This window comes from Leptonychotes weddellii, chromosome 10 (genome assembly GCF_054177405.1).
Source record: "Leptonychotes weddellii isolate Sample4059 chromosome 10, ASM5417740v2, whole genome shotgun sequence".
In the NCBI taxonomy this organism is placed as follows: Eukaryota; Metazoa; Chordata; class Mammalia; order Carnivora; family Phocidae; genus Leptonychotes; species Leptonychotes weddellii.
Window position 1 is genome coordinate 116,365,952 of NC_138378.1, and position 23,382 is coordinate 116,389,333.

The 23,382-nt window shown below is 42.9% G+C and overlaps 1 protein-coding gene across 2 annotated transcripts in view; it reads left to right on the forward strand.

The window, feature by feature from the left end:
• The window catches only part of NOL10 (nucleolar protein 10), an 85,793-nt gene that overhangs the window by 55,292 nt on the left and 7,119 nt on the right, over window positions 1-23,382 (forward strand). For both annotated transcript variants that reach the window (XM_081797197.1, XM_081797198.1), the window contains 6 exons: window positions 3,728-3,854; window positions 5,843-5,922; window positions 6,109-6,207; window positions 8,037-8,126; window positions 16,190-16,363; window positions 16,619-16,866. In XM_081797197.1, coding sequence (XP_081653323.1) covers window positions 3,728-3,854; window positions 5,843-5,922; window positions 6,109-6,207; window positions 8,037-8,126; window positions 16,190-16,363; window positions 16,619-16,866 — 818 coding nt within the window. The remainder of the gene's footprint in view (window positions 1-3,727; window positions 3,855-5,842; window positions 5,923-6,108; window positions 6,208-8,036; window positions 8,127-16,189; window positions 16,364-16,618; window positions 16,867-23,382) is intronic.

The window sequence follows — 23,382 nt, forward strand, 5'->3', positions numbered from 1 at the left end:
ATAATACATCGTTGTTGCTATTTTAACTATCCTTGATCTGTTAAAAACCATCCCTTTGGGCGCCTGGGTGGCTCAGATGGTTAAGCGTCTGCCTTCGGCTCAGGTCATGATCTCAGGGTCCTGGGATCGAGTCCCGCATCGGGCTCCCTGCTCCTTGGGAGCCTGCTTCTCCCTCTGCCTTTCTCTCTCGCTCTGTCTCTCATGAATAAAAAAAAAACCATCCCTTTAGTAAATCCTCAGTCTTGGCTCTGGCTAAGTGGAAGTTTCAAAAGTCGAGTGGTGGGAGGGCTACCTTCTGTGGACTCCAGAAGAATTTTCTCCCCACTCTGTCATTTCTGTCCACTACCGGAATATACGAGAACTTTGGGTCTTAAAAGTAAGCCTGTATAAGTAACAGCGTAAAGGTAGTTGGTAACCACAGAGGCAGATGATCTCAGGCACATAGGATGTATTTTCATGTACTTTAAAATCGGTTCTTCTGCTCAGATGGATTAGAGCAAGCAGATACTTGGCTGCACTGGAGAGTTGAGGCCTTCCCCGGACAATGTGAGAAGGATTCTTTCCCATTTGGGAGGACCACGTATTTCCGGCTAGATTGGTTGGTACGATGGTCATTGAAGTTGCTGAGGGGCCCGCAGGAACCCTTCGTAGCAGTTGGGTGAATCAGTTTCCAGTTTGCTGCTGTGCTGACCTGTGACTTTAGGAAATTCTTATAAATCAGAAGTAGAAGTTCATTAATAGATAATAGAAGTTTAAAATAGAACAATCTCCACTACTTTTCTGAAACAAAAAAAACCTCTTTAAGGTACATAAAAATGTAGATAAAGGAACAATACTCAGTTGTGGCTGAAGTAAAGTACAGAAATAGCAATATAATGACAGTACAGAAAACCTAGAAGCTTTTGATATAGTAAGAGTATTCCAGTGGTTAGAAAGGAAGTTTTCTTCAAGTTGTAAAGCCTGAAATTTAGGAAGTAAATTAACATATTTTTAAGGACTAATTGAAGGTTTAACATATTTTATGAGTGAGTACAACAAGGACTTTTTACACATTAATTAATGTTGTGGTCATTATAGGTACCTCAGAAAGCTGTGCATGGGGTTACGCCCTCCTTATTGGTTAAGCTGACCACTGCTTTTGCAACCTAATGGTAGCCCTTTGAGGAAAGCTGGAATGTAGATAAAACCTGCAGTTTAATGCCCGTTAAATCAGTGATTTCAACTTTGTTATGGTTGTTCTGATGTTCCTTTTTTTTTTTTCCCCCTGAAGAGGAACTAGGGAAATGTGATTAATAAAATCAACCCACTAGATTTCATTTTGTTTTTGATGGAAATATTTCCTCCTGTAAAATTTAATGGCCATGAATTTGATTGCAGAGTTTATTTACCATACCCAGACCTGCCCCAAGAGGCAGTTTAAAACAATTCCATTAGAATCCAGTTAACTAATCAAGATGAATGTTGTGGAACATTATAAAAAAGGACTTTTGTGAAAGTCAGCTCACATCTGGCCTGATATTTTGATATTCCTTCTCGTCATCCCCCCAAGAAAAGTCATTAAACATAGTATAATCTTCTTACTGTCTTTGAGGCCCGTGGTTTGTCACTAATTGAAGGCTTTTAAAAGTGAAACTCTCTTATTATGAGGTCTTTTGGTCACCATTGCCCCCTTGCCTGGGGGCAGAATGGTCTGACTTTCACCAAAAAGTGCTCTTATATCCAGCAGTTTTATGGTGAGGTATTTGAGTGTTTTTATCTGAATAAGGAAAATTAAGCAATTTCAAAAATACTTTTGCCAGACAGGACCCCTTAAGTCTTAGTACTGTGCGTGCTGGAATTCCTGAATGCATGCATACATCATGTACCAGTAGAGGTATTTGTGAAATGTACTGAAAGCACAGTACTTGGCAGGTGATGTTCTAGGTACTGGAGATTCGGCATTTAGAACAGATGAAGTTCCTACCCTCCCACGGGGACAGTCTCTTGGATATTATATTCCAGAAAGATGACCACAGTGTACTTACATTCTGCTTAGAAGAAGAGAAGGTTGCTGTCTCAGGTCCTACTCCAGCATGTGGCAGAGCTTTGCGTTTGCTTTATGACTAAGGGGAAGTTGTGAGTGCCCGAGCCGTCACTCTCTGTGATTTTCCCCACTGGCTCATGAGTTCACTCCAACCCGAAGTCCCTCCGTATGTGATTTTCGGTGTCCCTGCTGTTTGTTCCTGGCCTCGCCCGTCTTCCCCAAGGACTCCGTGCAGTCTCCGTCTCTTGATGTGCACGGCTGAGTGGGTGTGTGCGTGTGCTCTGCTAGATTTCTTGTCCCAGTGAGATTTTAAACTCCTTCAGGGAGATCATGGTCAGGGACTTTGGTTTCGTGCAGTGCTTTAGATGTAGTAGCATTTATTAGTATTTGTTGACGTCAGGCTACTTTCCTAAAATTGCTTAAATCATAGCAGTTTCTTTAAAAAGTATTCTACATTGAATTTTTTTTAATGCTTTGCATTTCTTTAAGGTTTGTCTTTCATGGTTAGTCAAACCACTTGGTGCATCAAAACCTTTACTTTAAAAAAATTGCATAGATGATTGCTAATATGCAACTTCCTGCTAGGACTCCTTTTATGCTCATTAAGCATGGTTTTTCATGTTCGCAAGTGCCATAGCCTTTGGCGGGGGCGGGGATCACCCTTTCTAGTCAGGCACAGTAATACTGCATTCGTATGGCCATGTCTGACATTTACCTGTTTCTGATTGGAGATGGTATCAGGCACTGTTTTTCTTTGTTACAACTCTCTTCCTCCCACCTTTCCTTCCCCAGAAAGTTTAAGCTAGATTTAATCGTTTCCATTATGATTTTTGTTTTTCTCCTGTTTGATTGATTACTATCACAATAGACAGGGCAGTAGTCATGGGAAGTTCCATTTTGTCAGAGCCCGGGGTTGTTCCTTGTGAAAGCCTGCAGTTCAGGGAAGCTTTCAGCCGCATGGCCTTCCCGCTAAGCAGCGTTGCTTCCTTTGGGGTAAGCTTTGACCTTGGGGGTTGAGGCATCGTGCTGGGAGAGATGTGTATGGACAGCAAAAAAGTAAAAAGCAGTCACGGTATTTTATGGAAGTAGGATTACAGAATGAACTATTCCTATTTTAGTAGTTATAAATTCTGTTCAACTTTTATTTCTCCCTAACTTGTGGGTCTTGGCGCCCTTTTAGGTTAAGTCCGAAGGATTCTATATACAGAATTTTAATTTTTAATGAATTAAATGAAGTGGACCACACAAGAACAAATATAATTATCAAGTAATTAGTTGAGAACCCCTTAAAAGAGGGTAATTCTCATTTTAGACTTCCGTTTGAAAACGGCAAACTTAAAAAAATCTTTTATACTAAATATGCTTTGTAGATTTTAGTAATCTTTTGAATAAAAGAGGTGATAGACAAATGGATGTTATTTTAAGGACCTGAATTAAAATATTTTGTATTTTGATAGTGCTAATATAAAAGTATTCATTAATATCTTTACATCCCAGACAGATTTTTCCTTTACAGGCCTAAATTTTTCCTACTTTATTTTCTTCCATTATATACTTGTTGATTATGCATATTGCAGTTATTTTTCAATACTTCTGATAGGAACAAGGATTTTTAAATTTTATTTAAGAAAATCTGGTGTAAAATAACTCTTAGTTGACGTGGTGAGAATGTGCATGTGCTAACCTTTTGATCAACACCGGTAGGTTTTGGGTCCTGCTCCCAGGTGGTGTTCGTTCCTGGACAACTTGACAGAAGAATTAGAAGAGAATCCTGAAAGCACGGTTTACGATGATTACAAATTTGTCACCAAGAAAGACCTTGAAAATTTAGGTAAAAAAATTATGATAAAATTTTTAAAAAATTATTTGGGGGTTAAGTTTTGAATGTAAGAGGTAGTAGAGTCACATTTATCTGATTTTCCAAATCTTCTCTTTCTGCCAAATCAGATATTAAACTTGCTATGTATATTGTCAAGTTTGTAATCTCTGCTGAGAGAAAGGTTGAGATAAACTCAACCTACTGAAGCTTTTTTGTATTTTAAATGAGGAATAATTTTCTTTAGCATACTAGCTATGTATAGAAAAAATGTCAAGAAAGTGGTGATTTTCTTCAAGTACTGTTTGAGTATAAGGTTTTGAAAATATCTCAGAGACTGCACATAAATGCTTCTGGCTCCCTTTTAAGTTTGCTTGTAGAAGACCCCATCCAAAACTTGGGAACCCGATTGAATCCTCAGATACGTAGAACCTTATAGTTACTTTCGGCTTAAAGGTCACAGACCAAGAAATGCCTTTTACCAGCAGCCAGCATTGTGGGGCTTATCATGTGCAGGTAATATTCTGAATGTTTACATACAGCTCTTAATCCTCCCCACTCCATGGAGTGGATATGGTTATGATGCCATTTTATAGATAAGAGACAGAGGCACTAGAAGGTGAAACTAACTTGCCAAAGGCTTCAGTCATGAACACGAGGGTTGGGGTTTACACCTAGAGCGTATGCGCTTCACCTCAGCCACACCAACCCGTCGGAAGAGTGCGTGTGTCTCAGGTGACAGGTCCTACTTCATAGCATAAGGAGGGCAGATTTTGCTGATCTAGTTCTGTCATTGGAGAACGGCTGCACAGAAAATGATGGAGAGTGGGCAAACCTCGAGGACCCCTTCTCCACGAGTCTAGGCAACTTAGTTGTCTGTGGGGCAGACAGATGTACAGCAGCAGTTAAGTGTTACAAGAAAATAGAATCATGTCATAAATAAACTGAGAGGTTTCCGAACTTTATTTCATAGCACAATTAATCTAGGCAGAATTCATTTTCTACCACTTACCACCAAAACAGCTCTTCACATTTTAATGTTTAAAGAGAAGAGGCTTGTAGTCAGCCTTTTAAAAATGATGCCGGGATAAAATATGGTACAGTAGGATCTTCCTCCTGATGTGCCTTCCTGAATAGCTCCAGTGTAACTTGCACACTATGCTGTGTCATACTCACCTCCATCCTTAAATCGGACGGAAAAAGTCATTGCTATTTTGCAAAGTTTTTAAAAATACTGTGTTGTGTTCATTTTGGGTGCTTGTTTAGTCTCTTTCACTGTGTTCATTTCGGGTGAGGAAGGCAGTTATAAAGCATGGTATTTCCCGAAACATGTTTCGTGGAATGTTACTTGTGCTGGAATGTTGGACGGAGCGTACTGTGGCTAACACCGTGGGCATCAGAGGGAGACGGACGGGTGCGCGTCCCACATCTTCTGCTTAGTATCTGCGCGGCTTGGCCAGTTTACTGAACCTCATTGAGCCTTGGTTTTCTCATCTGTAAAATGAGAATAACGGAAAGAACATGCCCTTCTTACATTATTGTAATAGCATGCTTTGTGTTTGGAAATTATGGGCGATAATTCCCCCCCCGCCCACCACCACCACCGCTGTTCCTCCCTGATGGTATAAAGTTGGCAAGTCACTGTTGATGCCGGGATTATTCTTCAATTTGAACTGGTTCACAGAATCCAAAAACCTGAGAACCACGAGCATAAAGAATCCTTCTTTGCCAGTCTTTCATAGTTCACAAAGACTTTTTCATCATTTTTGTGCTTAATGACATGTAAAATAAAAAAGGGTGACACTGCTTAAAGTGGATTAAATTTCCTCCATAGTTTGTGAAGATTAGTGGTTCTCATACTTACAGTTTTACTCCAAAGTGAAACCTTATAATCAAATCAGAAGTGAAATCTTATTATAATCTTACTATAATATAAGAAAAAATGGTTCAACTTTCATTAAGATTTCGTAAGGATCTGCCTTCTTCTGATTAACTCCTTCCAGGGCTCACGCATCTCATCGGATCACCTTTCCTCCGGGCATATATGCATGGATTTTTCATGGATATAAGACTCTATCACAAGGTAAGTAGACTACCCTTATTTTAGGTGATTAATGAGCCATTCCTTCTCTATTTACTTGCATTTTGCAGAACATGCTTATGATTTGTAAGAGAGCTGCCTGTTCTTTGGCAGAATAGTCATGGTGTTGATGAAACATGCTATTAAATATGACTTTTATTTTTGAACTTCCTTTTCCACTATGAAAAGGTGAAATTGATGGTAAATCCATTTGCTTATGAAGAATACAGGAAAGATAAGATCCGACAGAAAATAGAAGAAACCCGCGCACAGAGAGTCCAATTAAAGGTAGATATTGTGTTCTACTCACTGTTGAGTTTACCAGAAAAGTACTACGTTTTCATTTTGTGTGTTATTCCAAAGAAACCTGTCATCTATTTCTGTTTTCCCTTTTTTTTTTTTTTTTAAGATTTTATTTATTTATTTGAGAGAGAGAGAAAACACAAGCAGGGGGAGGGGCAGGGGGAGAAGCAGGCTCCCTGCTGAGCAGGGAGCCCGATGTGGGACTCGATCCCAGGACCCTGGGATCATGACCTGAGCCGAAGGTAGACACTTAACCGACTGAGCCACCCAGGCGCCCTCGTTTTCCCATTTTTAGTTTTACATCTTTTCCTAATAGTTTTGATCTATTTTATTGGTCATGAGGGTGGATACTCTTTACAGTTTGAACATGATGGATTCTATGGCAGTGATATTATGAGAAATAATGCCAGAGGGACTGATATCATCAGCCCTTCTAAGAAAATGTGACGGAATTCTCAGATGGGTTTTCAGTGTTTGGAGTGTTGAGGCTTTGATAATCCCCATTTCTTTCTGACATTTGGCAGTATCTGAGGCTATCTGCTTGGGTCATGGTCATCAGACTACATCGGGGTCCAGAAGGAATCAGATCACCTGGTTCTATCAACAGAATGTAATGTAAAGAATGTTAGAGAACTGAGGCAAAAACCGTAAGGATAGCGCCTCAGGCGTGGCTGCAGGAAGCAGCCTCGGGGCTGGGTGGCGGGGAGGAGGCAGCGCTGCTGGGACCCCGGCCTGTGAGCCTCTGGTGCTGGCGCTCTCTGCTCCTGAGAGGGTCAGAAAACCTCCCGCTGGGGTCCTGCACTCCGCTGGAACCACCTGCTCGCTGCCAGGGTGAACAACTGTTGCCTCGCGCTGCCCGCCCAATAGCAGGCAGACAGGGAAGCCGAGTCCCCTCTGCCTCCCAGTCTCTCTGGCAGCCCCACTGGGTTACGGTTCACCACCAGGTGACACACTCATTTCTAACTGGACATTGGCAATAAATAAATACACACATACATAAATACATACGTCTGCACATATATACGTAAGTATACATCTGTACACACACACTCAGTACCAAAGACCGTTTCCCTTTTTGCAGATTATTTGTGAAGTTTCCTAGGAGTGTTGAATGTGTGTGTGTTGGTAAGGGGGAGACTAGGATGTGTAGAGTACTTTTGTCCCATTCTTTGCATTACTTGTCTAAGTTGTATTTTACAATGGAACATAAAGCACTAAGTGGAAAAGGACAATAAAGAGCTCACAACTTTTTCCTGAGCATTGTCAGACTCACATCTAGAATTCCCCTTAGAAATTTGCTGTTTCAGGAGCAGCGAATAGTGCATTTAGCATTATTAGTAGCGTTTCAGGGGTTCCCTGAGCCCCAGCCAGAAGCTGCAATAGCAGGCCTGCTGGTCTCCACTTCATCAGCGAGGGACCTGGCCCTCTGAGGCTGACCTCGGCCAAACACAGCTTCTCCCAGCTCGCTCCTCAGTACTCCAGGAAAGAGACCGGGTGAGGGCAAGTACTCCCAGCTGATAACATCACGTGTGTCCACATTATTTCGTCCTCTGGGGATAATGAAATTTTAAAAATAAGAATTGGAGGGGTGCCTGGGTGGCTCAGTTAGTTAAGTTTCTGACTCTTGATCTCAGCTTGGGTCTTGATCTCAGGGTCGTGAGTTCAGGCGCCACACTGGGCTCCACGCTGGGCATGGGGCCCACTTAAAAAATAAATAAGAAATTTCCTGTTTGTGAAATTATACTCCTTACAGAACTATCAACTTGTAAAGCTAAAATGTAGGTATTTAATACACCTTTTTTTTCTTCTGCTAGAAATTGCCCAAAGTTAACAAAGAACTAGCACTTAAATTAATTGAGGAAGAGGAGGAAAGGCAAAAATCTACCTGGAAAAAGAAAGTTAAGGTAAGATTTTATAAGGCAGTGAAGACGTTGATAAATTGTTTCTATATTTTCTTAGTAGTAACTTTTAATTATCTTTTTTCTTTCTTCTTGAAAAATACATGTAGCTTTTTTCGCCCCTGCTTATGGGATAGTGTATGCTCAATATGGGAAGTTTGGAAAAATAGAAAAGAACATAAAGAGTGTCACTTATATAATTCTACCTAGAGAAAGGCATCATTAATATGTTAGTGAATTTCCTTCCTGTCTTATTTCTCTTAAAATTATAAGCTGTAATAGTGAGATAATAATTGTATATATAAGATGTTTATCTTGGTTGCATAAAATAACACAAGTGGTTTCCCATTTCATTAAAAATTCTTCATACTTTTGAGAGCTGCATATACTCTTAAGGATGTATAATTTATTTAATCCTTTTATTGTTAAATATTTAAATTTTTTATTTTCTTTGTTCTGACTAGATCTGTTTATAATTCCAGAATTAATTAATTTTTATTTAGACTTGGCGTTATCAGGAGTATGCACGCTTATGTGTAACTGCTTCTTACCTTCCTTTACTAATGTGAAAATGGATGAAGATCAGTCATGAAATAAATAAGGGTTAGTGTTTCATGTCGCTGATATTATCAAGACGGGGGAGATTTTTCTAGTTTTCCTACATATGTGAGGACTTCTCATCATCTGCTTAGACGAGCAGGCAGGCAGATCACTCAAGCTTGGCTCTTTGCTGGAATGAGTTATAAAGATCCGATCTCTGAGGAGCCTGCGGGCCCCGGCTCTGCGTGAAGGGCCTGACCTTGGAACTTCGGGCCAGCTGTGTTATGCTCGCAGGAGATTTTTGTTTGCTTATTTATTCTTCTCTGTTCTCTTGCTGGTTTCTAACCAGGTTAAGTGAACGGGAGACAAGCCAGCTCTTTGTGTGTTTTTGTTCCACCACTCCCTTCCCTGACGCCAGTGGACTTCAGCTGAAGGCTCTTGTTTCTCATTAGCTTCTTGCTCTGTGATCCCGGGCTTTACTGGAGCAGAGTTTTTTCTTCTGTCACATGCAAAGATAGGACCAGAGAGAGGGTGTTCTTGGAGTGCTGTGATTTCTAAGTGGAGTACACACCGCTCACTTCCTCTCCTCTGCCTCTTCGTTCCGGTGGCATCTTCCCATCCTGGTCTAGTAGGTTTTTTAAATATGTTATTTAAATCTTGATTTTTAGAAGCCTCTCTTAAGTAAATCCATAGATGACTTTTTTGTTTCCGTTTTCCTTATGTGACTAATACACCAACATTGAAACAATTACTTAAACTTACTATATACATTTATATCCACGTGCTGGGTCTACGGCCCCTCCTAATTAATTCACATCAGGGCATTAAGTGTGTGCATGGATCTTAAAGTGCTTGAAATGGAAGTGCCTCCTGCTGTGTTGACTCCCTCCTCAGAGTATTCACCTTGATTTTCTTGTTAGCCCAGCCTGAGGATTCAGATTTAAGGAGGTAACTTTTCAACTTCATAATGTTGTTTTACAAGCTAAATGGAAGTGATCTTTGGATTACGTGCCCTAAAGCTTCAGGAGGAAGAGTGTGGGCCTGCTGTAGGATGCAGATGTATGCGTTCCTGTCTGTGTTTTATGCTTATGAGTCCTTATCTATAATGATACATATCTTAATATTACAGAGAGTAGGACACTTCGATTGTAACTGCGGTGCTTGTGCAGTGTGGCATCGTCAGTCTAGGAGCCTTTTAAAAGGCCCTGATGGTTATGAAGATGTGGGAAAAGTATCCTGTCCTCGCCTCCCACCCCCTTTTTTTTGCAAACTTTCACTGGGGTTGGGGACAGCCAGAGAAGGTTTCTAACACAGATGGTCCTCCCTGTACATGGGGTGCAGGCTAGTAAAAAATGACTGTGTGAGCTGAAAACACTTAAAGTGATCTTATTAATAGTCGTGATTTTGTGCATTTGAAAATTTTTGTCAGAATGTTGATAGGGTTGTCCTGTAAAGAATCCTCCCTCGGACTACGTCCTCCTTCTAAACTGCAGTACCAGGAGGAACACCCTTCAAAATTCTTATCTTCTTTCATCAGACGGCGTTGTCTCTCTAGCTCCTGGAAGCTCGAAGTGCTATTTTTGTAAAAGCTACGTCCCCTGAGAAAATTCTGCTACAAACTGGTATTTGTAAAATGTGCCCCTGATTTGCTTTTCGGTGGCTTGTTGACCCAATTCCAGGCCTGTCATCAGAGCTCGGTTTCTTTCCGGAAATACTTAAAAGTTTTTTCGAAATCTCAGGCTGTTATTAGACAAAGTTTACATGATTTGATGTTTAACGTGGTTATCTAATTAAAATGAAGACCTTAAAAACCACTCATGAATTAAGGAAAGAACCCCTCATAATGTAAAGAACACTTGAAAGAATTGTTCCATCTATCAGCAGTTCGTTAGTCTTGCCTTTGAACTCAGTTCTGCAAACCCTCAAGAGCTTTCATAGCTCTGATGACTTCTGATGTGAAAGCCAGTATGGTTTAGTTCTGCTTTGGCCCCAGCTGGAATTTCTTGGAGGCAGACAGTGAAATCTGTTCCCGAATCTTGCTGCCACTGATAACATCGTTGAAGTGTAATAAGGTGTGTTCTGTTCAGTACCGATGCTGGGCCTGGAGTGCGGATGGGCCCACTCTCTAATGTCAAGAAGCATTATCTGGACCTTATCCAAACTTAGACATTTGGTGGCATTCGTTCATTTTTGCACCGAATCCGTATTGTGCCCCCTGTGCGCACAGGCTTCTTGGAGAGGCGTGGCACACTGGTGATTCATTGGATTTGAAAGGGTTTGAGCCATTTTTCTTACAAGTGTCATTTCCTGGCTGTTGGCCTCTTCTACCAGTTTTTCACTGTTGCCTTGGAGTCTTGGATAGACGTCCTTCTCTTTGGATTCTGCGGCAGCTCAGTCGTGTGTGGTCCTGCACGACATCTCCAGGCCGAGCATACTCTCACCTGGGCCATGCACGGGAGAGGTGTCTTAGCCTGCGGGTTTAGTGGATACCATTAAGAGTATATTTTAAAGTAATAATTCTTCTCTCTAGGGAAAAGATAGAGCCGTGCATAGACACTGGGTTGGATCAGATCAGTTTTAACATGCCAGATATTTTTTTTTAATGTTTTTTAGTACCAATTAAAGATTGTTTTTGGCTTTTATTACAATTTTAAACACGTGGTTTTAAAAATGAAATGTTTTTCCAGGGTTTGTTAGGAACGTTGGCTGTCCCCCTGTCCTTCTCTTCCCCCCCACGTTCTCCCCCATTTGCACCTGTCCGGAGACAAACACTTTGGCACTTTTAGTGGATTACTTTGGTGTAAAGCTCCAAGTCTCTTAATATTGCCCCTAATGCTCCTTCTTGGCTTTTAAATGTCAGGCCAGTTATCTTTCATCTTTTGATGACCTTCCTTCCTGGTAAGTTCTGCTGCAGCTTAGGACAGTTAGCACTTAGCTTGTTGGGACTGTGCGCGTGCTCTTCCCATACCAGGCGGAGTCAGGTGGCCATCTGGGATTATGTATCCCCCATCCAGCCTCCGTCTTCCATGGATTTAGTGGTTGGCTTTTTCTTTGTTTTCTATACAGTGATCACTGGTTAGCCCTCAATCCTTTGCTGGTTGTCTAAGTCTCATCTCAAGATGTTTATATGAATATCGGTTGTTACATTAACTTTTCTTTTCCTGACAGAGTCTCTTCTGATGTGTCGGCCTCTCTCCATTCTGGACTAGCCACCTCCGAGTGCTGGTCCACAGTCAGCATCCTGGGGATGCACCCCACCTACACCCTGTGTGGGATGCAGAATTAAAAAGACCTTTAGTTTTCTGAAGGAATATGTTTCCAACCCAGACAAGCAGGCAGTCAGTGTAAGGGTATAGTGAAGAGATTTTCAAACATGTAGGTTCTCAGCAACAACCACACATTACATTTATGTGTTTATTTTCCTGAGGAAGTCCCTCAGGATTTTCTCCTCCAAAATAAGAGAGTAAGGCAAGGAAGAGGAGGAGTGCAAGGAAGCCCCCCACAGATGGCTGTGGGCTGGTCTTCCCTTCATAATCCAGCCCGCAGTTCGGGCCACCGTGTAGGCCCGTTCAATCCAGAAACTTAGGCTCTTCGGTGCTGGGGGATTTTCTTGGGGGAAAAAATGCTTAAGTAGTTTTCCCCTGCTGTGATCTCAGGTCATTTGTTTATATTTAAGAGTGAAGGACCTACAAAAGCTTAGTGGAAGCTCTGAGGTGGGGAGACAGGACTCACCACTCACTGTGTGGTGACCCAGCCAACTGTTTATTTGGGGAAGCTCCAAATAGCAGTATCTCTTTGGCCTTTCTCTTAGCTGGTCAGATTCTCCTGTTTGGAGGGTGATGGCCTGGCTCCCAGCATTCTGAGAACCTTCGTCAGGAGGGCTTGGGGTGTGGGGGGCGGGGCGGCATTGCAGCCCCTTTGTGCCACATGCTTCCCTAGCCCTCAGGGAGCTGCTGCCCCCGCAGGCACCCCTTCCCCTCCAGGGACGGCACCTCTCCTGGGACAGGGAGGGATTGAGGCCTGCCTTTCTTCTTTCCAGAATCACTGCTCCTGTTTCTTTCTTGTCCTCCTTATCCTTAAGGGTCGTGTCTTTTTTAAGCCCATTTTCTATTGCTTTCCTGGGGTTTTAGCAGAGATTAGAAGGAGATGCTTATGTTCAGACTGCCATCTTTACCCAGAAGTCTGCACCACAGACATCATAGCGTTAATTTCATAGACAGCACTGAAGGAATGGACTTGTTTCAAATGTTAAGCATTCCTCGTATGTTACTATGTTGGGACAAAATATTCATAGTAAGCATCCTACTCAAATCTACAGATAATACTTCTTTGAAGTAGGGCTGTGGTAGGAATAGTGCTTTGAGATGTTTTTCCAATTTGAATGGCAGGTGTTTAGCATATGTGCATGTGTATTTCTAGGGTAGAGAGCTAGCCAGACACTTATAAACTGCTGTGGAGCATCACTGACTACATCTGATCCTTCTCCTTTTTTTAAGTTAGCTGTGAAAGCAAACAATTAGACTAGGAAAAATCTCCAAGGGAAGTATTTTTATAGCTAGGTCAGAAAAGTTATTATTTTATAGTTGTTCATCCAAAACATATTTGTCTTTAGGCAATACAATTGATTTGTTTAAAATTAAGAAAAAAACTTAAGAATACTAGCAGCATATTTTTTGTAACATGTTTCTCTATTACTAAATGTGATTATTTAATGAATACACTAAGAATTTATACAATTTAGTCTCCTTCTCTCACTTGAGACCTGGCGTGTTGTTCCCAGGCATCTAATAGTGTTCATCAGAATCCAGATGGCCTTCTCCCTAAAGATTTAATTTCTTTAAAGCAGTTTTAGGTTCACAGCAGAACTTAGGGGAAGTCACAGTTCTCTCCCGTGTGCCCCCCGTGCCCACACACGCACAGCCTGTCCCCCTGTCCACATCTCTCACCAGAGGGACATTGGTTAACTTGGTGAATCTATGTGGACACATCATCATCGCCCAGAGTCATCACCCAGAGTCCGTAGTTTACATTAGGCTTGGTGTTGTATGTTCTGTAGGTTTGGACAAATGTATAATGAGATGTATCCACCATTAGAATATCATACAGTATTTTCACTGCCCTAAAAATCGTCTGTGCTCTGCCTGTTCATCCTTCCCTCACCCTGGCCCTTGACAACCACTGATCTTTGTACTCTCTCCGTAGTGTTTCCTTTTCCAGAATGCCATAGAGTTGGGATCGTACATATGAAGTCTTTTCAGATTGGCTTCTCTCACTTAGTAACATGCAGTTAAGGTTACTCCATGTCTTTCCATGACTTCCTGGCTCATTTCTTTCTAGTGCAGAATCCTCTCGAGTTGTCTGAACATTGCCACGGCTTCTCCGTGCCCTTGCTGGAGGTCATCTTGGTTTTTTGGAACTTCTCATCCTTTGCTCCACCCTCTGCCTCTTTTTCTGATGCTCTTCAGTGAGGGGGCCCAACTCCTGGTAACACCAACTGTCCAGTCACTTAAGCTGGACCTCGCACTCTGCTTTTCACTCTCCCCTCCTGCCAGCTCCTCTGTAGCTGCATCCATCAGTTCTAATGTGGAAGTGTTCCCGCCCTAAGTCAGGCCCTGGCTTTTCTCCTGGTTTCCTAAAGCGGCCCTGTAGTCTTCCTCATGCCTGGTTGCTCCCTCGGCAGTCCCTCAGCTACTGTGCTGCTGAGGACTCGCACAGCGGAGTTCTTGTCATCCGAGAGCCCTGGAGCACACCTCGAGCTGTCACCTGTCCCCTCCTCCTCATCCTTCTCTCCCCTAGGAGTTGCCCCTCACCTGTAGCATAAAGTGCCCGGTGTTACGGGGTTGGTTTCCTTTACAGTCTGGCCTGATGAAAAAATGCTTTTTCCGATTTTGTCATTCTTGTATCGTCAGACTGTTCACCACTCCTCAGTGGGCTGGAAATGCTCTTCAGCTTTCTGTCTGTTGAAAACTATTCATCTGTCCTCCAAATGCCACATCCGCCAGTGAGCCCTTCTGACCTGTCTCTTGTTGGAGTTACTTTTTACCTTTGCTCTTGAGCACTTTCAGCTTTTCTTAGCATCCTTGGAGCCTCCAGGCTTTTGTTTCAGTTTTTGGTTTTTTCTTTCTTTCTTTTTTTTTTTTTTTTAAAAGATTTTATTTATTTGACAGAGAGAGAGACAGCGAGAGAGGGAACAGAAGCAGGGGGAGTGGTTGAAGAAGAAGCAGCCTTCCCGCTGAGCAGGGAGCCCGACGCGGGGCTCGATCCCAGGACCCTGGGATCGTGACCTGAGCCGAAGGCAGATGCTTAACGACTGAGCCACCCAGGGGCCCCTCAGTTTTTGTTTTTTTCTTTCTCATTAGATTCGGAGCTAGCACCTTGGGATCAGGAACTAGATCTTATCTTTGTTTCTTCCTCGAACCTAAATCTGTCTTAGAAATGATATTTAATCAGGGAAGGCTTGTTCAGTGTATCTTAAATATATATTCAGTATGTCATAGAATTTTAGGTTAAGGGTTCATCAGATTTTAGGTACATACCAGTAATAAACAGCCCAAGTTCCTTAATGTCTGATGACTTAATCAAATTTTTGTGTAGCTATATTCCAAGTACCACACTCAGAACTCCACTGCTTACAAACAACCACAAACAGGTTAGCCTCTCCAGCCTCCGTTCAGGTTGTTTAATTTACAAACCCTGTGAAGTAGGTTGATTTATCTGGGTTCCAAGCCTGTAGCAAATAAGAAACCGTAGGAGAGCCCTGAGTGTAGAAGATTGTCATCTGTTTATGGGAACAGCTAAGTTTACGATACACTCTAGAAAACTTTCTCTTCAAAACGGTACAATTAAAAAGGAACTTAGTGTCAGCCCCGACCTACTCAAATGGGTCTCATTATCAGTTTTATTGTGTCAGAAAGTTTACGCTCTATCCTTTGTGAACAATTAAATGGCCGATGGAAAAAAATTGACGAGGCCATCCTATAAGAGATGGAAGCTTCCCTTATGTTTCCAAATAACTCACTTAGAGTCAGGAAGCTTCCATCAGCAGCCCCTCCGCCATGTTAATTCTTGCCTTATTATTGTTCTATATTTCCTTTCCCAGTTTTGGAATATGAACTTGGAAAACTCACTAATTTTATTTATTTAAGCTATGCTTAAAAAGCCATGTTTTAAAAATATATATTCCCTTGAAAAGTATTTTTTCATAAGAAATGTTAATTGAAGAAAATTCTTTCCAAAGTATGAAGCATAAAGGTAAGCCAGAAAGGTTCAGTCTTCACTCATTATGTGTAATGGTCAAGTAATACATATTGTCTGTGAAATAGATTAATAGAAAATGTTTGCAAGTAGGAGATAAAACCCAAGGGCAGTTAGAAAGTTCTGGAAACTAGTTCTAAAGAAGTTTCCTAATAATTTAATGTTATGCCTTATACAGCTTCTTAATTTATAATTGACCGAAATGTTTTTAGGCCATCTTTCTGGTCAGATTTTATTCATACTAACTTTAAATTCCTACATTCTTTTTGTCATAGAGCCTTCCTAATATTCTCACCGATGATCGATTTAAAGTTATGTTTGAGAACCCTGACTTCCAAGTAGATGAAGAGAGTGAAGAATTTAGGCTTTTGAATCCACTTGTTTCGAAAATAAGTGAAAAAAGGAAGAAGAAACTAAGACTCTTAGAGCAACAAGAGCTTCATGAAAAAGTAACGTACTCCTTATCATTTTATATCTGCTTCTGTTTCTTGAATGTAAAGTTTTCTGTGTAAGTTAGAAGAGCCTTTGAGGCACTTGAGGTGTAATTTGTTCAAACTTCAGCTTGGAAGTAGATCTTAATTCAAGGCGTTTTCCCCCGATGCGTGCGATGTCACGTACTCCGTGGATGACAGTTAGTTAGAAGAGAATAACAGGTCGGTGTCTGGTGAGGGAAAGGAGCTGCTTCTTACTATTTTTATTTTCAGGAAGAGGAGGAAGAACCGGAAGGAAAACCAAGTGATGCAGAAAGTTCTGAGAGTTCAGATGATGAGAAGGACTGGGTTGAAGAGGTCAGGAAGCAGCGCAGACTGCTCCAGCAGGAGGAAAAGGTGAAGCGGCAGGAGCGGCTCAGGGAGGACCAGCAGACAGTCCTCAAGCCCCAGTTTTATGAGATCAAAGCAGGCGAGGAATTCAGGAGCTTCAAAGATTCTGCCACCAAGCAGAAGCTGCTGAAGTGAGTAACCCTGCTCTCAGTGACGCTTCGCCGGGCTGCCAGGGCCTCGCTCTTCCTCGCGGCCACGTGGCCCTGAGCAGGACATTTTGCTCTTGTGGAAGCACCACAAGGCTGGAGGGGAAATACACTGGTCTTTATGATGATGACTTTTAATAACTTTCTGAGGTGGAGTTTACATACAGTCAGGCCCAGGGCATGGCCTTGGGAGTATTGGCCAATATACGAAAGAACATTTTTATGCCGCACAGGTCACGTTCTTGTGTTGTCCTTGTTTCTTTCCCTCCGTTGCCCTGACCTACAGCTGCTGGTTTTATTCTGTGCCCTACAATCAGCGCTTTTCTGTACAATGGTAATTAAGAGGCAACAAATTCTTTGCATCTTAGCAAAAAGTTATTTTTCTTAATTAGAATTTCAGTTATGTTTATCCATATCTCAGCTTGCCTGATTACTTGGTTACTTGGAAAATTTGCCAGAGATTTTAAGCCTTTTGCAGGAAAATTGAGAGATGAGAAAGAGTGGTATGCTAGAATAGTCAAATACATAGAAAGTGGAATGGTGGTTACCCAGGGCTGGGCGAGGGGGAAAGGGGAAATGCCACTTAATGAGGTACAGAGTTTCAGTTTGGGATGAAGAAGTTCTAGAAATGGATAGTGGTGATGGTTGCACAGCAACGTGAATATATTTTACCACAATAAAGAAGTCAACGTTAAGGGCGCCTGGGTGGCTCAGTTGGTTAAGCGACTGCCTTTGGCTCAGGTCATGATCCTGGAGTCCCGGGATCGAGTCCCAAGTCGGGCTCCCTGCTCAGCAGGGGGTCTGCTTCTCCCTCTGACCCTCCCCCCTCTTGTGTGCTCTCTCTCTCTCATTCTCTCTCTCTCAAATAAATAAATAAAATCTTTAAAAAAAGAAAGTCAACGTTAAAAAAAAATATTATTTGGGCAGTTTCAGTTGTAGGTGGCTTAAGTAAGGAACAAGCTAGGTCCTCAATTCCAGATTGTGTACGAGCTGTAGGTTATATAAGTCTCTGCTCTGAGAATTCATGGGCTGAGTATTAATGTGATAGACGGTCATGGTGGGGAATCTCGTGAGAAGAGCCGGAGGGTCTGGGGAGCCCAGGGGAGGAGGAGGAGGAGGGGTCGGGCAGGGTGGATGAGGTATGAGGTTGGGGGCAGTTCCGGTTCTGTATCTGCACCTCTCCAGCTCCCGGCTTCCTGTTTGGAAAATGGGGTTTTTCAGATGCAAGAAGTGGGGAAAAGGTAGAGAGGACATCGATGGATAGGCTGAGTTGTTTCTGGAACGGAGATATGGCTGGTCCTCATCATCTCACCAGCTTCTAGCCAGTATCTGGGATACCAAATGTTGAGTGAATCCTTCAACTTAGAATCCAGGAGCATATCAAAATTCTGGTTCTAACGAACAAAAGATCTGGTGAACAAAGAATCTAGTAATAGGGTCGATATCTTTTGAAGATATCTTTACCACTTTTTTTTTTAATAACAACTTCCTTGAGATAATTTACATAACATACAGTTCACCTACTTAAAGTGTACAGTCCGTCGGTTTCTAGTATATTCACAGAGTTGTGCCTGTGAATATAATTACCACAATTAATTTTAGAACATTTTCATCTCTCCCAAATGAAGCCCCACATCCCATTAGCATCCGCTGCCCTCTGCCCTCAGCACACCCCATCCCCAGGCAACCACTAATCTACTTCCTATCGCTATGGATTTGCCTGTTCTGCCATTTCATATCACTGGATCCATACACTATGTGGCATTTGGTCTGGCTTCCGTTACGTCGTGTAATGCCTTCAGTGTTTGTCCGTGCCTTAGCATCTGTTGGCGCTGCATTCATTTCTATTGCCAAAAACTGTTCTCGTGTGTGGATAGACCCTGTTTCCTTCATTATTCACCAGTTGATGGATATTTGAGTTGCTCCACATTTTGGTTATTATGAATAATGCTGTTAGGAACGTTTGTGTGTAAGATCTTACACAGACATGCTTCATTTCTTCTGACTATATACCTAGGAGTGGAATGGCCGTCATACGGTAGCATATGCTTAACCTTTAGAGACGCTGCCAAACTGTCTTCCAAAGAGGCTGCTCCATTTCACGTTCCCACCAGGAGTGCGTGCAACCTCACCTTTTATGTACCTGTTAGTCTTGGATATTCAATTTGGAGTCCTACTCAGAAGCAGAGGAAAGACTAGGTGTTTGTAGTTTTCTGATTCTGTGGAGTGAGTTTCTTTGTTAGATTATCTGCTGGTTTTGTGTTGCTTTGTTTACTTGACTACTGGTTCCTGAATCTGTACTAGACCCAAGTAGGTACTTGATAAGTTTTTGTGGAACTGAATCTCCTGTGCCTTGGCAACATGTCAGGCAACTTAGGAAGCTACCATTTCAAGGTCTGCTGAGAAAGAACCCATTTGCTCCCAACCCATTGGCCAGAAAAACCTGGGCACAGTTGTCTTTAGGTAAGCATGGTAACACGGTGATTTGGGGGTGGGAGGCAAGACTAAACTTTCTGACATTGTTGTTCTGCCTGTGGGTTGTAGCAGGACATTAATAAGAAAACAAAGGGGATGGAAATTTAGTATTTAATGGATAAATAATAACCAAGTTAATACACTACAATTAAACATTTTTACTAAGTTGAATTTTTTTTTTGAGAAGAGGAACTATATGAGTGATAATACTTCATGAGCTTACAAGGAGAGTCCTGTTGCTTAAAGTAATAACTCTCTGTTATGAACAGCCTGCAGTTTGCTGGTATTTTGGCACAAACTGCTTACTGAGTTCTAGTCTTGACTGGATTATTTTGGCAAACCCTGAACTTGTGTTATCTTTGTATTTAATGAAGCATTGAACCATTATCCTTCAGAGAACCAAAGTGATGCCTTCTGATCATTCTTTTGAGTTACCACAAGGCAGTCAATAAAACACAGCATCAAAACTGAGTGTATTATGTTTTAAAGGTTCCCTTGGACTTACCCTACTTTAAAACTTTTTCTGCAAAGGGAAAAGTGAATTATGAATCCTAACTCAATACTTGAGGGAGTCCTCCTGTTTGCTTGGCATGGTAACATGGCGTCCGACAAATACATATGTCTGTCAACACATATTTATATGCCTTACGGTGTGCCGTGCTTTGTGAGTTTATTCAACCACCTATCGGCCTCTCTGGCCGCCCATTCATCAGTCAGACATTGGTTGAGTGCCTGCCTAGTGTGAGCAAAGTGCTGCTGCCCAGAGCCAGGGGGTGGAAAGACAGGGCAAAGCTCACAGACCTGTAGCCTTCCCATTCTCACTGATACTCAGGAGCTGTAAAGAGGCGTGTGGCAAGTGCATAAGAAAGGAAGGGATATAACTTTTGGAGATTTAAGAAAGTCTTTATAAGAGGTCATACTGAAACTGGCCAAAGAGAGAGACAAAAGACAGAAAGTTGCGCACCCACAGCAGGGTGGGAGAGGCGGCGTGTGAACAGGGAGCGCTGTGTGAAAGCCGTGGGAAGCTGGCGCTGCAGGGGCGCCTGGAGTAACGGGGGGGGGGGGCGGCGGCGGTGGCATTCAGGCCCTGGCCCTCGCACTGCTCAGCCACTGAGATTACTGTGAGCAGATCTGTTTCCAACCCCTTCCCCAAATCATGTGAATCCTTACATAATAAAAGCAGTTCACGTTTGTTACAGAACATAAAAATAAAAACCTGTAGGCATAAAAAGTCCTTCTTTCCCAGAGACTGGTAATGAAATATCTCGTTTTAGAGAGAAGCTGCAGGGAGGGGCCCCTGAGCTCAGCTAACAGACTATTCAGTAGTCCCAGTCAGAAGTAAGTGATAAAAGCCTGAACTATGGGACAGAGAGGACCAGGCAGCCTAGGACCAAATTATTCACAAAACTGTCCAAGTAAGAATAGGAAAGGAAAATGGGCATACAGCACAAGGTTGTTTGGTTACTAATTTAATAGCAAAGGAGAAAGGAGTGGTCGGCAGTGTTGATCCGTCTCGCAATGTTGCCACCAAGGTCAAGGAGACAGAATGAAGACCAAGCTTAAGGCTGCGAGTAGTGAGCCCACTGTCAGCACAGTAAGTGTGCGGTGCCAAGTGTCTTGGTGATGTTCAGTAGAGAAACTGAGACCCAGGGCGTGGGCCAGAGACCTGGGGCTGAGCGAGCAGCTTTCCCTGTGTGATTGAGACCGACTCTGAGTGTGTAGAGTGCGGTGCGGGTGAAGAGGGGAGCCCCTAGGCAGCAGCAGGTATTTTTCTAGTCTGTGATAAAAACTGCACGCCTCTCTTTAGAAAGATACACCTGCACGCAAAGTACTGCATGTCGTTTTGGAGCTGTCACCGGCAAAACTGACAGCCAAGGGCTAAGACTTCCAATTTAGAGGACAAGCGGAGGAGAAGGAAGTAGTAAAGATCACTGAGGAGTTTTCAGAGACGTAGGAGGAAAGCTGGGAAGAGCCAAGCAGGGAGAAAATGACACAGAGGGTGTGACGCAAATGTCAGAGAGAGGCGGGAGGTGCACGGAACAGAGCAAAGCCATTAGGAAGCTCGTCTTGCTGGGACCAGCTTCTCCGGCATCAGCCCGAATGTCGGATTGCAGCAGACTGATGAGTGAATAGAGATAATAAATATTGTGAGCAGTTAATGTGGATGATTCTTCCAAGAAGTTTGGCAGAAAAAGGAAGGCGTCAAAGCCAATAACTCGATGGGGAAGGTCTTTCAGGCTATTAGAGATAGAATGTGTTAGTGGGCAGGGAGGGATTTAACTGTGGCAAGCAGTGACTCGAGAGACCAAAGTGAACAGACAGATCTGAATTCAGTAAGCAGTCAGGAGGAGACGGGCCTCAGAGAGGGCAGGGGTACACCCCCAGAGCCCCAAGGGGAGGCCATCAGGATAGGTGGGTGGAAAGTGGGCAAGTTCATGCCGACAGCCAGTCTGCAGGGCCTAACGGAGGCACTAGCGGGGACGTGCCGGTGAGCCTGGAGGAGAGGTCTACAACAACACAACTTGCGGAAGCTCAGTAGCTGGGGCTGTCTCCTCTCCTCTCCCTGCCAGATGGCCCTTCAGTGGGTAAGCCTTCTTTGAAGCACCTAGCCTGTAGCCCGTCTTGGAAATTCAAAGATTTCAAAGACATTTCCTGCCTTGGAGGAATTCACTTTCTTCCCCAGGTGGTTTTAGTAGCTCTCAGGGAGCTGCTCATCACGCCGACAAATTTATCCGCTTTGTGGATGAACTCTGGCCTGTTTGTACTCTTCAGCTAATTTTCCTCACTGCCAGTGGATGAGAGTTGAAGGAACATGGTCTTATTTTAATATTAGAAGCATTTTTAATCTAATTTTGAAAGCAAATTAATTCCAAAGTTGCACTTAGAAAAAATCTCTTCTTACTCAAGTTGATACATACTCAGGTGATATGGAAGCATCTTTTCATAGTAATACGTAGGAATGTCGAACAAAAGGTGAAAGTCTTGCTTTTACCCCCACACTCCCTCCCTGAGGTCCCTGCTTTGTGTGCCTTTTTAGAATTCAGTGACTCCTGTGGGTGTTCACACATGTGCAGCGCTAGCAGATCTCTCCTGGACACCAAGGGGCCCTACTGATCCTGTTGCCGGTGAGCTGCTCTTTTCACGTAGCGATAAGTTTAGAAAATTTTTCTTTGTAAGTACATGTAGGCCTCCCAGTAGCTGCATCGCTAGTTCCTAAGGTGGATGGGCTGTACCGTATGTAAGATTCCCTCATTTTGGGGAGGTTTAGGTTGTTTCTTGTTTTCCTCTTCTCCTTTTCCACAGTTAGAAATCTGTCCACACGGGGCGCCTGGGTGGCTCGGTTGGTTAAGTGACTGCCTTCGGCTCAGGTCATGATCCTGGAGTCCCGGGATCGAGTCCCACATCAGGCTCCCTGCTCGGCAGGGCGTCTGCTTCTCCCTCTGACCCTCCCCCCCTCATGCTCTCTCTCATTCTCTCTCTCTCTCTCTCTCAAATAAATAAATAAAATCTTTAAAAAAAAAAAAAAAAAGAAATCTGTCCACACGTGCAGGGATTTCTTCAGGCTGTACCACCCAGTGCCGGAATTTGCTGGATCAAAAGGGGTCATATCGCCCCGGAGAAAGGCTTTGAGCTCTTCGCGCTCTTACCAAAGTGCCTGTTTCCCCACACTTGCAACAACAGTGGATGTTAGGAATCTTTTTAAATATGAACACAGCTAATAGATGAGGTATTCAGATATGCTGGTTGCATTAGTTCATATCTCCGGAGACACAGGGGCTTTGAGGAACATGCAGACAGAAAGCATTGAGATGGAGTTTTCAGTGACGTGCACAGTCTCTGTAAATATTTGTCAGAGGTATTTGGCTCTAAGCAGAGTATTTAACATTTGCTGTTTAGCTGTAGATTCCGTTTCTCCACTGCCTTCCTGTTCCCTTTGGTGTGGACTGTGGGATCGTGGGTCCTTTCTTTTGAGTTAAGTCCTCTGAATGCTATACTAATGCACATGCCTCCACACAGAGTGATTTC